This window comes from Macrotis lagotis, chromosome 1, assembly GCF_037893015.1.
Source record: "Macrotis lagotis isolate mMagLag1 chromosome 1, bilby.v1.9.chrom.fasta, whole genome shotgun sequence".
In the NCBI taxonomy this organism is placed as follows: Eukaryota; Metazoa; Chordata; class Mammalia; order Peramelemorphia; family Peramelidae; genus Macrotis; species Macrotis lagotis.
Window position 1 is genome coordinate 811,529,687 of NC_133658.1, and position 17,120 is coordinate 811,546,806.

Below are 17,120 nucleotides of genomic sequence, written 5' to 3' on the forward strand. Positions count from 1 at the left end.
ACTCAGTTTTCTTATATGTAAGAATAGAAATACTTAAGACTACTCACATAAATGCTAAAAATTACTAACAATAAAAGACATGCAAATCAAAACAACCCTGGGTTTCACTTCATATAAGACAAATTGCCAAAGATGACAAAAAAATATTCTCAGAATGTAAGCTCCTTGAAGGCAGACACGCTTTCAGTTTGAGTTTTTGGTTTTTTGTCTTTATATATCCCCAGTGCCTTGCATGTTCTAGGTGCTTAATAAATATTTATTGAATCAAAGTTCTCTTATTTTTTTCCTCCACAGGCTTTGAAACTGATGTGCTAATAGCTTAGAGCTGCCTTTAATGGTCCCTTGATTTATGCCCAAACTAATGCTATTTATGAACTAATTAATGAATCAGCATCTATTAAATGTTGTACTACCCACTGTGTTAAGAACTGAAGATATAAAGAAAGGCAAAAGATAACAATTATAATGTAATCCAATTTAACTATTACTATGGCAACTCAAGTGCTATCTCCTGTAATCCAAAAAACCTGCACGTCAATCACCTACTATGTGCAAGATACTATTGGTAAGCACTGAGAATAAAAAGCTAACCTCAGATACCTGTGTGACTAGGCAAGCTACTTACCCTCTGTTTGCCTCAGTTTCCTCAAATATTAAAAAGGGGATAGTGATAGCATCTATTTCCAGGGTTGTTGAGAAGATCAAATGAAATAATAATTATGAAAATTTTTAGCATAGTGCTAACACTGTTGTTGAGTCATTTCAGTCGTTTCTTTATGATCCCTTTTGAGATTTTCTTGGCAAAGATACTGGAGTGGTTTCCCATTTCCTTCTCCAGTGAATTTACAGATGAGGAAACTGAGGCAAATAGGGTGAAGTGATTTGTCCAGGGTCCCACAGCTAGTAAATGTCTGGGGCTGGATTTGAATTCAGGAAGGAGAGTCTTTGTGCCACTTGCTGCCTAGCACAGAGTAGGTGCTATGTAAATGCTTATTCCCTTTTCTTATCTGAAAATGGTCCTTGCCTTCAAAGAATTCATATTATACTCAAATGTCTCAGCAAAATTTCAAATAAATTATTTTCCTAATTTTAGTTTTATAAGCAACATGGATTTAGAATTAGAAAAGATCATGTAGTACAAGGATTCTTAACTCATTTTGTCATGAATCCTTATAGAATTCTGATGAAGGCTCATAAACTGTTTCTCAGAATATTGTTTTTAGTGCATAAAATAAGACAACATAAATGGGATTATAGAGCAAACTTTCTGTGCTGAAATAAAAATGTAATTATTTTTCATCCAAGTTTATGGACCCTTAAGATCTATGGACCTCTTGACACCTAGGGTCAACAGACCTCAGGTTAAGAACTTCTAAGGAGCTAAGGTGCAGAGGTTAGATGACTTATCCAAGATCACCCACATAATAAAGTACAGATCTGGGATATAAACCCAGAACCTCTAACCATAAATAATATAACTAATTTCTTTTCTGTTGAATGATATATTTATATGAGTACTGTTGTATCCTCAAAAGAAAATGGATAAATGGTGGTGTACCTCATGCTATTTTCTTTTGGGGGGGGTTGTTTTGGTTTTTGCAAGGCAATGGGGTTAAATGACTTGCCCAAGGTCACACAGCTAGGTAATTATTGAATGTCTGAGGCAGGATTTGAACTCGGGTATTCCTGACTCCAGCACCAGTGCTCTATCCACTGCGCCCCCTAGCCGCCCCATGCTATTTTTACATATATGAAAACATTAATTCCATTTTCATAGGAAGTAGCTATAACAGTGTCCCTAGATAAGTTACTTAACCTCTCTGAATCTGTCTTCTTATCTATACATTGAAGAAAACAATACCTGTAGTACCTACTTTGATTGCAAGGGGTTGATTGTGAGGTTCAAATGAGATACACTATACAATGCTCTTTACAAACTTTAAAACACCATATAAATGTCAGACTTTACAACAAGTAAGAGACCTCAACAAAAAAAAAAAAGTTCAATCAAGGACCATAGACATCCTCTAATTAAACTTCTCCTATATTGAAAGATGGCTAAGGAGAAGGAAAATATAGAATTAAAGAAAGCGTTATGTACAAAGAAGTCCTTCATATTCAACTTCTTCCTTTTTAGAGCCTATTCCTAAGGTTTCCTGTATTAGCAATCCCTTCCTCTCTTTTGCAAGCATCAGACTTGCAAAGGTCTTCCTCTACCCGATTCTCTTCCTCCCTCCTTCCCCCTCCCTGTCACCCCAGTATGCTGAGCTTTTGAATTTTCTATTTGGCATTCACATGGCTTTCACATCCTGCTTTTGTTTTCCAGTACACTTAGCACACCATTCATTATTGTATTTGGTATGGATTTCATTGCTAAGAAGGACTAATTTGAGGAATAGAGCCAACTGACTGCAGGGGCTCCCAGGACAGCCTTCCAAGAAGGCCTGCCCATCTACTATTTCTATCCTTAACTCAGGAAACCAAGATTTTTAAAACTCTTTCTAACTCTCTCTCCCTCCTTTTATTTCTTAATGTGTTTCTGTCTTTTCTTTCTCCTTCCCTCCCTCCCTCTGTCTCTTGAGTTTTTCTCTCTGCTCTCTCAACACAATGTTTCTAAAGCACCTAATGTGAAGGAAGGACTCTGTCATAGAAATCCACAATTCATGGAAATTGGGGAATGGCTTAGCAAACTGTGATATATGTATGTCGTGGAACACTATTGTTCTATTAGAAACCAGGAGGGACGGGAATTCAGGGAAGCCTGGAGGGATTTGCATGAACTGATGCTGAGTGAGATGAGCAAAACCAGAAAAACACTGTACACCCTAACAGCAACATGGGGGCGATGATCAACCTTGATGGACTTGCTCATTCCATCAGTGCAACAATCAGGGACAATTTGGGGCTGTCTGCAATGGAGAGTACCATCTGTATCCAGAGAAAGAACTCTGGAGTTTGAACAAAGACCAAGGACTATTACGTAACTTAAATTTAGAACAAAAACTGATATCTTATCGTCTTTACTTGCTATCTCTTATACTTTATATTTCTTCCTTAAGGATACGATTTCTCTCTTATCACATTCAATTTGGATCAATGTATACCATGGAAACAATGTAAAGACTGGAAAATTGCCTTCTGTGGGGGGGGAGTAAGATTAGGGGGGAAATTGTAAAACTCAAATAAATAAAATCTTTAAAGAAGAAAAAAAAAAGAAATCCATAATTCAGGGGCAGCTTGGTGGCTGCAGTGACCTGGAATCAGCAGTGTGTAACCCTAGGTAAGTCACTTAACCCAATTTGCCCCATAAAAACAACCAAAAAAAAAAAACCCCAACAAAAAAAGGAAATCCAAAATGTTTTGTGTTTAAATCTTAAATGCTTAAACCAACATCTTAATGCTAAAATTTCTTCAGTCAGAACCTTGGAGTTGCTATTTTATTATTAATGCCTTTCCTTTAAGTGACTCAAACTTCATTGTAAAATCTAACCAATGGGGGGGGGGGGCAAAGACATTGCCAGGGGAATAATTCTCTATGATAGAATGTCCAACATGGTAAGGATTTAAGAAAGGGGCCCTTATCAATACTACTACTATATGATTCAATTTATTTAAAAGGTTAAGTCCTCTAGATTTCTAAAAGTTAATTAGCAAGTTATTTTCAAGTCAAAATACATGCAAAGAATTCATAGGTAAGAGTACAATGTAGGAACAACAACAAAAAAAAAGAAATCTATATATGTGACCTATAGCTATTAATAGAACATAATCTTCAATGGTCTCTTTTTATAACGTTCATAGGAAACAGTATTGTTTAATAGCCTGAATCCAGGAATCACTAAATTGTCTCTAGTGTTTCAATTCTGAAAAAGGATAATTCTGTTTTAAGACTAAGAGATTTTAAAGACCATCTAGGGGCAGCTAGGTGGCACAGTGGATAAAGCAGTGGCCCTGGAGTCAGGAGTACCTGGGTTCAAATCTGGTCTCAGACATTTAATAATTACCTAGCTGTGTGACCTTGGGCAAGCCACTTAACCCCATTTGCCTTGCAAAAAAAAAAAAAAGACCATCTAGTCCAGTCTCCTAATTTTACAAATGAAGAAACTAAAGACCACAACAAGGAAGTATTATTTCAAAGCTACTTAGCTCACATATCACAGAACCACATTCAAACCCAGTTTAGCTCTAAATCTAGTAGTCTTTCCACTAATTCATAGTTGTCTCTAAGATGGGAAGGGTTGAGCTAGTTTTTAACCATCCTCATTATAATATGCTAAATGTTCTCTTTTCATACTGCAGAAATTATTTTCCATATTAACTAAAAGTATGATGATGATGATGATGATGATAATAATAATAATAATATTTGTTCTCCATTCTAGAAGAAGACCACAACATCAGGGAGGTGATGCCATAACAAACAAGTGAATTGGATTTGAGTGAGGGGAGACTGTTAAATCATCAGCCTCACTTTCTCCTCTAGAGTCATCTGGGTACAGGGGCCAGCTATGAATCAGAATGACTGGAGATGATCCTAGATACAAGGCAATTAGTTAAGCGATTTGCCCAGCTAGTAAGTGGCAAGAGACCAGATTTGAACTCTCATCCTCCTGAATCCAAGGCCAATGCTCTACCCACTACACCACCCACACATACAAAGTTGGAAGAGGCTCATCCAAAGTATGAGTGGCCTCAGCAACCTAGTTCAAGTAATGGTTATCTGTATTCTGCTTTGACATTTCTGATGGTGGGAAAAGGCAACCTATTTCATTTTTTTTTTAAATAATCCTAATTCTTAGGAAGTTTTCCCAAAATTCAGTCAAAATCTGCCTCCCTATCATTTCAATCTATTGAATCTACTTCTGCCTCCCTATCATTTCAATCTATTGAATCTACTTCTGCCCTTTGGGATCACCAAAATGTCTAGTTCCTCTTTAGCATCACAGTTCTTTGAAGAGATCTAAAGACAATAGTCAAATCCCACCTACAGTGTCCTTTTTTCCAGACAAAACATCCCCAGGTTTTTCAACTGATCCTCGGATGAAATCATTTTAAATCCTCAATCCACCCTAGTCATCAGATGTTAAGAGCATCCCACCTGCTTTCACAGAAGGGCTGGAAGGACTCTTCTTGTTTTTAGAAATAAACACCTTCTGCATGGGCTAATAATTATAGTTTTACTTTTAAAAGACAAATTTAAATCAAATGACTTAATAGAATCTACTATATTACATTTGTAATATCTATCACTATATGATATATTCTGTAAAATATAATTTATATGATGTGCCATTTGTTATATGATCACTTAACCTCTGTGCCTCAGTTTTCTCATCTGTAAAATGGGGATAATAGCCCCTTCTCAGGGTGGTTGTGAGGGTCAAATGAGATATTTGTAAAAGACCCATACAAAATATAATATACATGTATGTACTATGCACACAGAAAGTCATACATACATATATATATCATGTTATATATACCAGGAGGTTCTGTGTATCACATATGACATGTGGTATACATATCATGTGATATACAACAATGTGTATGTACATTTAGATAGATAACCTATTATAGGCGGCTGGTGGCACAGTGGTTAAGAGCACTGTGCCTGGAGCCCGGAAGCTCTGAGTTCTAATCCAGATTCAGACACTTACTAGCCATGTGACCTTGGGCAAATTTCTTCATCTGTTGGCCTCAATTTCCTCATGTATAAAATAGGGACCTACCTTCCAGAATTACTGTGAGGACCTAATGAGATAATGTAAAGGGATTAGGACAATGTCTAGCAGAGAATAAGCCCTATAGAAATGCTAACTAATTTTTTATCATCATCATCATCATCAAAGTTCACTATTCCCCTAACTTTACAAACAACACAATGGATGTCTCATTAAAATTCTAGAAACTTACCTTGACTTTCTCGCCATTAATCTCCACTGTTTTAATCATAAAGTCAACCCCAATCGTTGCTCCTTGACCTGGTGGGAAAAGACCCTAAAAAGAATAGAAAGGAGTTAAATAACCATAGCAGTTGGCCCACACCAGACAAGTGGAGCCTGTGTCTGAACTGAGCTGACACACTGATATTCCTGCAGGCCAGCTCACCTCATCACTGTACCTGCTCAGAAACAAAACTCTGGTGCAGAAAACCCTTCCTAGTCAGATTCTAGTCTGATGTCCTCCTCAATGCACCTACTCTCTTTCACAGACCCAACAATTCAGCTGGACTCACATCTGCTGTTCCCCATACACAACCCTCTAGGTCCTGCCTGCCTCTCCACACCAGGAATACTCACCTTTCTCCACTCAGCATCACAGAATTCCTAGGGTTTAGCTCAATTCTGCTTTCTTTGTGAGGACTATCTTGATTTCTCCCCAGGTGCTAGTTGTCTTTGCCACCAAATTTAATTACTTCATATCTGTTTTCAGTTTACCTATTTATGTTCATGATTTTTTCTCCTGATGGAATTTAAACAATTTGAGGACTGGGACTGCTGAAAACATTTGTTGTTGTCTCCCCAGGGCTTTACACAATATCTGGCTTACAGAAAATGCTTCATAAATGCTTGTAGAATTGTCTTCTGTAGAGAGAGACATTCTTGTTTCTATGAGGGTAGCCTCATCTTGACGCAGACCCTAAAATATCTACTCTTTCTGAGTAAAAGGGAAGAAAAATGAAGCAATTAAAAAGCCATCAAAATACAAAAAATAGAAGGCTTTAGAAAGAGAAGTGGGAATGAAGCTAGAAAAGGCAGGAGAGGACTGCTACTGAGACAAGACCATGAAAGTCTAAAGATGAAAACCAACAAGTGGATAAGATAGCATGAAATGCAAACCCTGGGATGTTGTAAACAAGAGATATTAACCAAGAATTCAGGATTAGGAAGTTGGTCATGGAATTAGAACCATGCACAATGAAGATGATCCAAATTGGAGTTTGCCCTATTTTTATATGTTTCTGATACCTTACTCACATGGCATTTTGTTTTATATATCTCTTTGCTGTGTAATATTTGTTGTATTTTTGTATACCATATCTTTCTACTAGACTATAAATTCAGTGAAGGCAGGGCTGTCATTCTTATTTTCATATTTCTCTAGGAAAGTATTCTACATCCAAATGGTGACTATTAAATGACTGAATAAAATTTGATTTTTTTAAAAAAAATCATACCTATCATCCAAGAGATAGAAAGGGAAGAAGTAGAAGGAGGAAAAAAAAGGATGGGGGTTGAGAGAATAGCTCCCCACAGATTCCTATCATAACCTAAATGAAGTAAAATATGATAACCAAGTTCCAAGAAATATGCACCATCATCACCACTCACTGTACCCAAGTTGAGGCATTCAGGAAAGATCCAGCTCCCTTCACTTTTAGCATCCTCTTTCTTCCTCCCCAAATTTTCAGCTGCTTCAAGCAAAAACAAAAAATACCCCCCATGCAGCTGACCATAAAACAACACTTTTGTTCCCATCTTTGTAGATACCATTTCCTTCCACTGATGCAGGTCCAACCATCCATACTGGCCTATCATGTTTTATTGATTTTTAGCATCCTCTGCCCCAATTTTTGCCATACTTCCAGAGTCAGTGAGGAAAGAGAGGAGGCTCACTCAGCACTGGGGACAATTTTGTACTATTCTTTTGTTCCATGGGTTGCCATAGTCAAAGAATGCATCACCAGGCAACATGGTGAGGAGCCTCTCTTCTGAGGATAGGTCCTGGAAAAGCAGACACATTCTGATGCTAGAACCATTCTCAAAGCTTTTTCATTTTGGCATGACTGGTCAAACTTAGGCTCCACTGGCATAACTTTTTGAGAACTCAGAGGTGCCCACCACACCATGATGAAGCAGTAGAAGATGACTACTCCTCAAAAACATTTCCAAATAAAAAAGCACTGATGTGTAATCCTTGGGTGGGAAATTGGAGGTGGAGGAAGAATAGCAAAAATGTTTCATGGAGGCATCTTCAGATGATGAAAAAAGTACAGGCTAGGTTTCTGTTTTCATTCTGCCTTTTGATCAGTCATTGTAAAATTAACCATGTGACCTGGGGCAAGTTTCATCTTTCTAGCTCATTTTTCTCTCTCAAGAATGGAACTTAAAAAAAAAAAAAAGAATGGAGCTAATGAATATATCACTAGATCTGTATCCCAAAGAGATCATGAAAAAATGGTAAAAAAAAAAACAAACACATGTACAAAAATATTTATAGCAATTCTTTTCATGGTGGCAAAGAATTGGAAATTGAAGAGATGCCTATCAACTGGGGAATCAAATCAAATGGGAATCAACTGTGGTATAGAAAAGTGATGAAATATTATTGTTCTAAAAGAAATCACAAGGGACAGAATTTCAGAATAGCCTGAAAAGACTTGCAAGAACTGATGCTGAGTAAACTGAGCAGAACCAGAACAACATCTTACACACCAATAGCACCATTAAATGATGATCAACTATGATGGACTTGTTTATTTCAGCAGTACAATAATGAAAGACAATTCTTGTGATAGAAAACACCATCCATATCCAGAGAAGGACCTATGGAGTTTAAATGCAGACCTAAACTTATCTTCAATTTTTAAAAGTTGTCTTATTTATTATGTTTTTTCTCCCATTTGTTTTTTCTATGTTTTGATTTGATTCTTCTTCAACAACAATACTAACATGGATCTATGTTTACTATGGTTAGACATGTATGGCCTATGTTTTCTGTCAGGGGAGGGGGAGGAAAGGGAAGGAGAAAGAAAAATATAAATCTCAAAATCTTGGAAAATAAATGATTGTTGAAAACTACTGCTTTATGTAGTTAGAAAAATAAATTTAAAAAATATTTAATTAAAAAAAGAATGATCCCATTTGCCAGGAATAATAGCTTCAGCTGACTAGGGACAAAGCCTTTTCTTCACAACAATCCCGTGAGGTACCTAACACAATCACTGTGAGGAAAATACTTGTAAGCCTTCAAGAACTAATTAAAAATGACCTGGTTTTAGGGTCTCATTTATTTTTCAATTCATCTAACATGATTAAGTGTTCTACCATGAACAAGACACTGCTAGGCACTGAGGATACAGTCACAAAATGAAATAGTTTCTGCCCTCAAGGTGCTTAAATTCTAAGGGAGATTGGAGGGTGGGTGGGAAACAACATATACAAAATTAAATTATCAATATCAAGTGCTGATCTCAGTCTGGTTCAGTAGTAAAGCACAAAGGCAACTGAATTTGAACCCAGGCTTGAATACTGTTGCTTCCTGTGTGACCTTGGAAAGTTCCCCAACCTCTTTGGGTTCTGGGCTCCTCATCTGCTAAATTGGGGAGAGGGGTGAGGGAGTCTCAATAATCTTCAAAGTTCCACCTAACATTAAAATTTTGATCCCATAAATCTCCCAAATTTTCTTTATGATTTGCCCAGTAAGATGTGACTGAGGTCAAGTTCATAATGATAGGCCAGTTAGGCATATGTATCTAGAGAGGGAGAGGGGTGGGAAGACTGGACAGAAGAAAGGGGAGAGGATAGGAATTAGGATCCCTTCTACATCTAAATACTTAGCAGGCTATATGGTAGAAAGAAATGGATCCTAATTCTGCAATCAGAGGACCCAGCTTCAAACCCTAGTTCTGATGAGAATATGTGTGATCTTGGGTAAATCATTTAACTTCCTGGACCTCTGTTTCCTCATTTGTAAAATGAAGAATTAGACTAGGTGTGCTGTGCTACCTTCTAGCTCTATAGCTATCATCCTATGATTTCATAATCATGAAATGACAGAAATTTCAAAACAAAAGCTTTATTTTGTAACATTTTAGATCCTGAAGGCATCTTAGTGAACTTCAAGTCCAGAGGTATCAAACATATGACCAACCCATTGCTGCTTATTGGAATTCTGCAAACCAGATTAAAATATATTTGGAAACAAAAATTATACTTGGAAAATATTTAACAAAATAAAAATAAATAGAAAGTAGCTAATGTTAAAATGCTATTTTCTAAGTCAATATGGAACTCATGGGGATCTATGGTTTAGTAGCCCTTTTTCTTTTTGAGTTTGAAACCACTGATCAAGCTCATCCCCCTATTTGGGTGAAGCTTCAATCTCCTCAGCAGCATTCTTGACCAAACAGCCACCCAGTCCCTCAAAAACTACCTTCAAGGAACTAGAACTTGATGAAGAAAGCCATTCTAATTTAATGGTGGGTAACTATTTCTTGTAAATGGAGGGCTTGGAGTTCTTCAAACCTGGTACATCACAATTAATTCCTCTAAAGCTGGCAAAAATGAATTTAAAAATAACACAATAAAAAAAGATGACATTAAACAGCCCTACAGCTACCCCACCCACAAGTATTCCTAGATTCTTACCAATAAAACTGACATGGACTCTGTTAGGGACTCTTTTAACTGGCAGCTGTAACTGGGTCATCCTCATTTAAACCTGATCCTAACAAGAGAGCTCTTTAATTAAAGTTTGCCCCTCATAGACAGAGCCCGATACCAATAGAAAATGTTTCCCTGCATGTCTGCAAAATATGTAAATGTAAACATTCATAACTTTACACATAAATATTGAAGTAATTTCATTCTCATTTGGCTCAACTGAATCAAAGGCCTGCCAAGCTTTGCGTTTATAGCCCCAGCTGTTTTGTAACTTAACAAATGCCAAAAAAATTTTTAAAACTTCTCAATATTCTTCCCTGTCTTTTTTCCAAATTCACATAACCAAAGAACAGCTGAATCAAATTTGTTCTAACTTTCTAGAAAGCAGAAAGTACTGAAGCAAAATGTTTTTTGGTTTTTTGTTTGTTTGTTAAGAGTAAACTAAAAACCAGAAGAGAAGAATAGACAGAGGGTGGGATAAGGGAGTGCTAAATGAATCATGAAAATGTAAGCTACTTTTAAATTTTCATTATACAATTGAGACTTTTATGCTTGTGAGTTCTTTAGAATTACAAAGACTGAGAATTATTCACAATATTCTTATTACTGAACTGCAAACTAAAAGACCTGAATTCCAACTTAGGCTCTGATTCATTAATATATAATTTCATCTTGGGAAAATTATTTACTTTCTCTGGGCTTTAGTATTCTCTTCTACAAAATGGACACAAAATGTTAGATTGGATGTTGGATTGCAATCTTCACTGTGGCATCCTCTGTTAACTACCACTAGGATCAAGACACATATATAACCAATTCTGGTTTTTTGTAGTTTCATTCACCTTTGAGCAGCAGAAATTTCTGAGGTTCCCATGAACTGAAACTAGTTCTTGTTTCAGTCAAGTTTCCAGGTGGATTCTGGGACTGACCAGGCTTCAAATGCTGCTGCTCACTATTTGCTTTTATGACTTCACACACCCAAGAAGGGGAGGGAAGAATCTAGCATTCAGTTTCCAATTAACTTAATAGGGGAAAACCATGACATTTTCCCAGTGACACCCCCCACCCTCGCCCCGCCCCAGCTAATCCTGCTGCAAGGTTACCTCCTGGCTAGCTTACCCAATCTGCCACATGAATTTTCCTTTGCCCCAGCTTAGAAGCCAGGCTTGATCCTTTCCCAAACCACCTCTCCTAAAGTCAGAAAAAATACATAAAGCATGTGGGCTTATCTTGGTAGAACTATCTTTTCATTTTCCTCAAATAGATAGCATGGCACAATGGGAAAAGAAAGCACTTCACTGGAAGTCAGGTCACCTGGATCCAAGTCCTAATTCCATCACTAATTAGCTATGCAACCTTGGCCAAGTCACATCATTAAGTCTGTTGCCTTATCTACAAAATAAAAGGGATGCTTATTTTACCTAAATCTCACACTGGTGCTGTGGGAATCAAATGAGATAATGGATATGAATTTTGCAAGCATAATATAAATGTTAAACTAAAAGCTGGGAGAAATACAGAAAGATGGTCAAATTCAGAAACCTCCTTTTAAAAAGAAACAAGTTTGAAACTCATAAGCAATGGTTTTCAAAGCCCTCCAGTGCAAAGCTTCTTTAAATGATCTAGGGATTAGTCTTTTTAGAAGAGTATTTGTGCTTATGATGGGTAGGTGTGCAAACCAAACAACATGCCATTTCAGTTCAGGTTTTGTCCGGAGAATATTTCTTAGCTTTCATTCCAGCCAAATAATTTTAGGAGAAATATATAACTATAACTATATGTATATATGTGTATATATACACACATATATAGAAATGTATGCATACCTATGGATCCCAGCATTATCCAAATAATATCCAATTTGAATCCAAATATATTTCTATATATTCATTTGTACATATATATGTAAATGAATATATGTGTATAAGTATATATGTGTGCTTACATAAATACATATATGTTTCCATTTAGATTTTAAATGGCTCATAAAGCACTTTGTGTATTTGTGGATATGTATGTATGTATATTTAGCCCTGGATTGTCACTTGGATATTAAAACTATATATTTATATATTTTATATGTATGGACTAAAAGGAACTTTGGAGACTTTCAAGGTGTCCAGCTCCTTCATTTCACAGATAAGGACACTGAAGCACAGAGGTAAAGTGACTTGCCCAGGGTCACCCACTTGTCTGGATTACAACCTGAGTCTTCCATATCCAAGTCCAGTTTTTTCCTGAGTTTAATGTTCAACACAGTTGGAACAAGCAATTCTGGCAGGAGGGCAAAGAACATGACATATGCCATCAAATTAACTTTGTAATTCAAAATATGAAAATAATCCAAGGAGTAATTAAGGCAAATTCGTTTGATCAGATGGGAATTTACACTACAGATGACTGTTATTCCCAAGCATGGTCTGGAAGCTTTCTATTTTAGCTAATTATTCTTGACAATAGGTGTCAAATTCCTAGTTTGTAACTATATGTTTCCCTACCAAGCTAAATGTGTGCCTTCTAAATTTTATTATCTGGAAGCTGAGGCAGCCCCATTCTAGTTACAGCTCTGGTCTTCAAACACTTTTTCAAGTTTCCCATTTATGAAGAAATTTTGTTGTTGATGCTGTTGTTTTAAATAGAGTCCTACATCGATGTGCCATTGAAAAACAAAACTTTTTCTCATTCATTCTAAGAAATGACAAACAGGTCTGAATAGATAGTCCATGAAGGTTTTTGCCTTGAATTATCACAAAAATAGAAAAAGTCTAAGAATGATTGATCAGTATGTAAACCTGCTATATTTGGATAGACTGCATTAGAAGTATGACCCCTGATGCTGGAATTTTGGAAGCAGTTATTCACCCCATCCACTGCCCTTACCTGGGACTAAAACTAACACTCCTTCCCAGCCCACTCCATCTCTGGACAGTTCCCTCCTTACCTGAGTAAAACGGCGGACCAGGCAAGTCTTCCCCACACCAGCGTTTCCAATTAAAACAATTTTGAAGAGGAAATCATAATCTTCCATACTCATTGACACAGCTGCAAGGCAAAGACACACAATGGTCAGGAGAAATTGTGGGAAGCAGCGCAGTCAGATGGGACAGGAAAGGTTTATCAGCTCTGTCCCAGCTCCTGGTAACCACCGGCTGACTCATCTGAAGAAAAATGTGACTTTCCTCTGCAGGTCACACCGAGATCTGAGAGGACAAGACGCTCTATCACTGGTGACCTTTAGTCCTCCAAGCAGGTCGAATACTGGCCCCCTTTTGAAGTGGGAAGGAGGCAATGGTTCAAGGTTCAAAGGAAATACAAAACAGCTGGTGTGCCTGAGATAAGCCAAAGGAGCACTGGAAAGGTTGGGTTTTGGCAGGAGGAGAGAAGGGAGATGAGCATCAGAGGAAGAGGACAGTGGGCCAGAAGCTCTTGGAGAGTTGACGATCCAACACCCCAGTGAAGGCAATGAGGTCTAGTGAGATGAAGCCAGCCTTGCCATCAGGAAGACCCCTGTGCAGATTTACCTCTCTAAAATATGGGGCTGGAGGGTCCAGACTCTGGGCCAGCTCTCCTACACTACAGGTTTCAGAGCTGATGCCCATCCTCATGGAGAGAAGAAACTTCCTGACCCCAAGGGAATCACAGATCTGAGTCCCCTCCCCCACATTTAGCATATAGCCAGGCTGACTGAATGCTATCATTCATCAAATTCTGCATAATAGTATTGTTATCTGTCCCTTATCTGGGAACATGTAGAAGAGCTAAAGAGCCCTGGGGTTAGACAGGAGACCTGGACTCAAGGCCCGAGTGCGCCAATTCCATTGTTTCCAGACATTTTTCAGTTGTGCTGGACATCTTGGTGACCCCATTTGGGATTTTCTTGGCAAAGATACTGGAGTGTTTGCCATTTCATTCTCCCACTCATTTTACAGAGGAGTAGACTGAGGCAAACAGGGTGAAGTGATTTAACCAGGGTCACATAGCTAGTAAATATCTGAGGCCACATTTGAATTCAGATCTTCCTGATTCCAGGTCTGGCACTCTAACCACTTTGCCACCTTACTGACCAATTTGATTGTTAAAGTGATTAAAAATTTGAAGAGGTTAAATAATTTTTAGTCAGAATTCCATTGTTTAATAAAAATGACTTAATCTCTCCAAACATCATTTTCCTTCATTGTGATACAATAATAAATCAAGCCCTAAATGGAACTCCAACACATCCCTATCACCAAACCCCTGCTTGTATATCCCCAGAAACAGAGAACTTATTATCTCTGAAACATTATTTTGGGACAGCTCCAATTGTCAGAAAGTTCTTCCTTACATGGCATCAATACCTATCTTCCTTTAGTTTCTACCCATTACTCCAAGCTCCATCTTTGGAGTCAAACAGAATGCCTCGTCTCTATTATTGTAACCAGATAACACAGATGATAGTGCTGGACTTGGATTCAGGGAGACCTAAGTTCCGATACTGCCTCAGATCCTTAAATAGCTACATGACACCAGGCAATCCCTTACCTTCTCTCAGTCTCAGTTTGCTCATCTGTAGAATGGGGATGATAATAATAGAACCAAACTCACAGTGCAGCTGTGAGGATCAAATGAGGCAATATATGCAAAGTACCTTGGAAATCTTAAAGCTCAGTAGAAAAGCCAATTATCATATTCTCATTGCATAGCAGCTTTTTAGATATTTGAAAATCTCTGTCATGTTTCCATGGTCCCCCCCATCTAAAAATGCCTAGTTCTGATAGTCAGTCCTCCCATGACACAGTTTTGAGTCCCTTCACCTCCTTAGTCATACACATTATCAGAAGACTAAGGATGACCATTCCAGAGGACCCATGGTGAAACATTCTCTCTGCCCTCTGAGAAATGTGATAGACAAACTATAAACAGGCTATATTTTGGGGGGACATAGCCAAAATAGGATTTTTTTTTTGCTTGATTATCTTATTTGTAACAGGAATTGTTTTTCTTGCCTTCTCAGTTGGAAAAAGAGGAGAGATAGGAGGGAAAAAATGTTAATCTCAAAATAAAATTTAAGACTAAGCATGGAGTGAAATTAGGCTACATCCTGCTAAAAGGTCAAAGACTACTTGGGAGAGTAAGGTATTGGGAAGGTAGAAACAACATACTTACAATGGTGGTCTGTCAATAGAAAATGACAGAGAGGACAGGCTAAGTGATGGTAGGGGGTAGGAGGTGGGGCAGGGAATGTGAGCTAAAGGCAAAGCCTGCTGCATGGAAACCAATTCTAGAACCTTAAGGGGAAAATCTTGAAGATCATTACAAATGGATTCTGATGTCTCCTTGGAATGATTACAGACTCCTTTGCCAAGGTCCAGATGGTGTTACAACCCCACCAAGGGGAATACCTTCTCAGCCCGAGGGCAAACAACAAAGCAATTTCAGCAGACTTCATTAAATATTTCTCTTTTGGAGCATCTGCTTATTATGGGGGAAAAATGGCCATATTATTTCTTTCTCTCTCCCTCTCTCTTCCCTTGGGTTAGAAAATCATTTGGAGCCCTGGAAAAAGCCAATCATAAAAAGAATATAGGGCCTCTTTCCTGGAGTGGCTTTGTTGGTAGAAAGACTAGAAACCAAGAGTTTGGTTCAAGTTCCAACATCAGATGGGGATGACAGAAGTTGGAGCTAGAAGAAATGTTCCAACACACAATATTGGAATAAGGAATGGGAGAGCTAGATGGGATCTCAGAGTGTCAAACTCAAATAGAAATGAATACCTATGACCACATATTAATTAAGAAGACCACAAACTAAAATCATCTATGTTGTATGGTATTTTTATTTATTTTGTTAAACACGTTCTACATTTTAATCTGGTGTGGGGGGGCTCTTGGGAATTTTGCAAGTAGTGAGCTTAAAATCTCTTAGAAGTGTTCTGACTCGGGACGGCTAGGTGGCACAGTGGATAGAGCACCGGCCCTGGAGTCAGGAGTACCTGAGTTCAAATCCGGTCTCAGGCACTTAATAATTACCTAGCTGTGTGGCCTTGGGCAAGCCACTTAACCCCACTTGCCTTGCAAAAAAAACCTAAAAAAATGAAGTGTTCTAATTCCAAAGAATTATTTAGAAACAATATGGTTTATTCAAAAAAGCTCTAAGGAAAAGAGCTGTCTTCAAATTAGAAAAAAAAAAGGACCAGAAGAGGGGGGAATCCCAAAATTCCAGAGAGAAGAGAATATCAGGAAGGAGCGGGTGAACACTGACAAAGGCCAGAGAAGTTAAGGAGAATGAGGATTGAGAAGGCCATTGAATTTGGCAATCATTAGTAACTTTGGTAAGATAGACTTCACCTCCTCATTCAATAAACTCCAGGGGCTCCCAATTACCACCAGGATCAAATAGAAAATCTTTGCCTTTCACACCTGGCCTTTCTTATCTTTCCATTCATTTTACTGCCTTCCATAAAATCCACAACTTGAAGAGTGGTCTGCTTAAAGCTCAGTAGAAAAGCCAATTATCATATTCTCATTGCATAGCAGCTTTTTAGATATTTGAAAATCTCTGTCATGTTTCCATGGTCCCCCCCCCATCTAAAAATGCCTAGTTCTGATAGTCAGTCCTCCCATGACACAGTTTTGAGTCCCTCATATGAAAGTTTCCTCATATGAAATTCAGTCTTCTAATTACCTTTCCACTCCCTGTCTCCCATGGCTGGAAGTCTCTCCCACCCCACTTCAGTCTCCTAACTTCCCTGGCATC

At 37.9% G+C, this 17,120-nt stretch overlaps 1 protein-coding gene across 2 annotated transcripts in view; it reads right to left on the reverse strand.

The window, feature by feature from the left end:
• The window catches only part of RAB30 (RAB30, member RAS oncogene family), a 123,957-nt gene that overhangs the window by 17,469 nt on the left and 89,368 nt on the right, over nucleotides 1–17,120 (reverse strand). For both annotated transcript variants that reach the window (XM_074217006.1, XM_074217007.1), the window contains exons 2-3: nucleotides 13,327–13,427; nucleotides 5,914–5,997 (exon numbers count right to left, since the gene is read on the reverse strand). In XM_074217006.1, coding sequence (XP_074073107.1) covers nucleotides 5,914–5,997; nucleotides 13,327–13,419 — 177 coding nt within the window. In that variant the 5' untranslated portion in view covers nucleotides 13,420–13,427. The remainder of the gene's footprint in view (nucleotides 1–5,913; nucleotides 5,998–13,326; nucleotides 13,428–17,120) is intronic.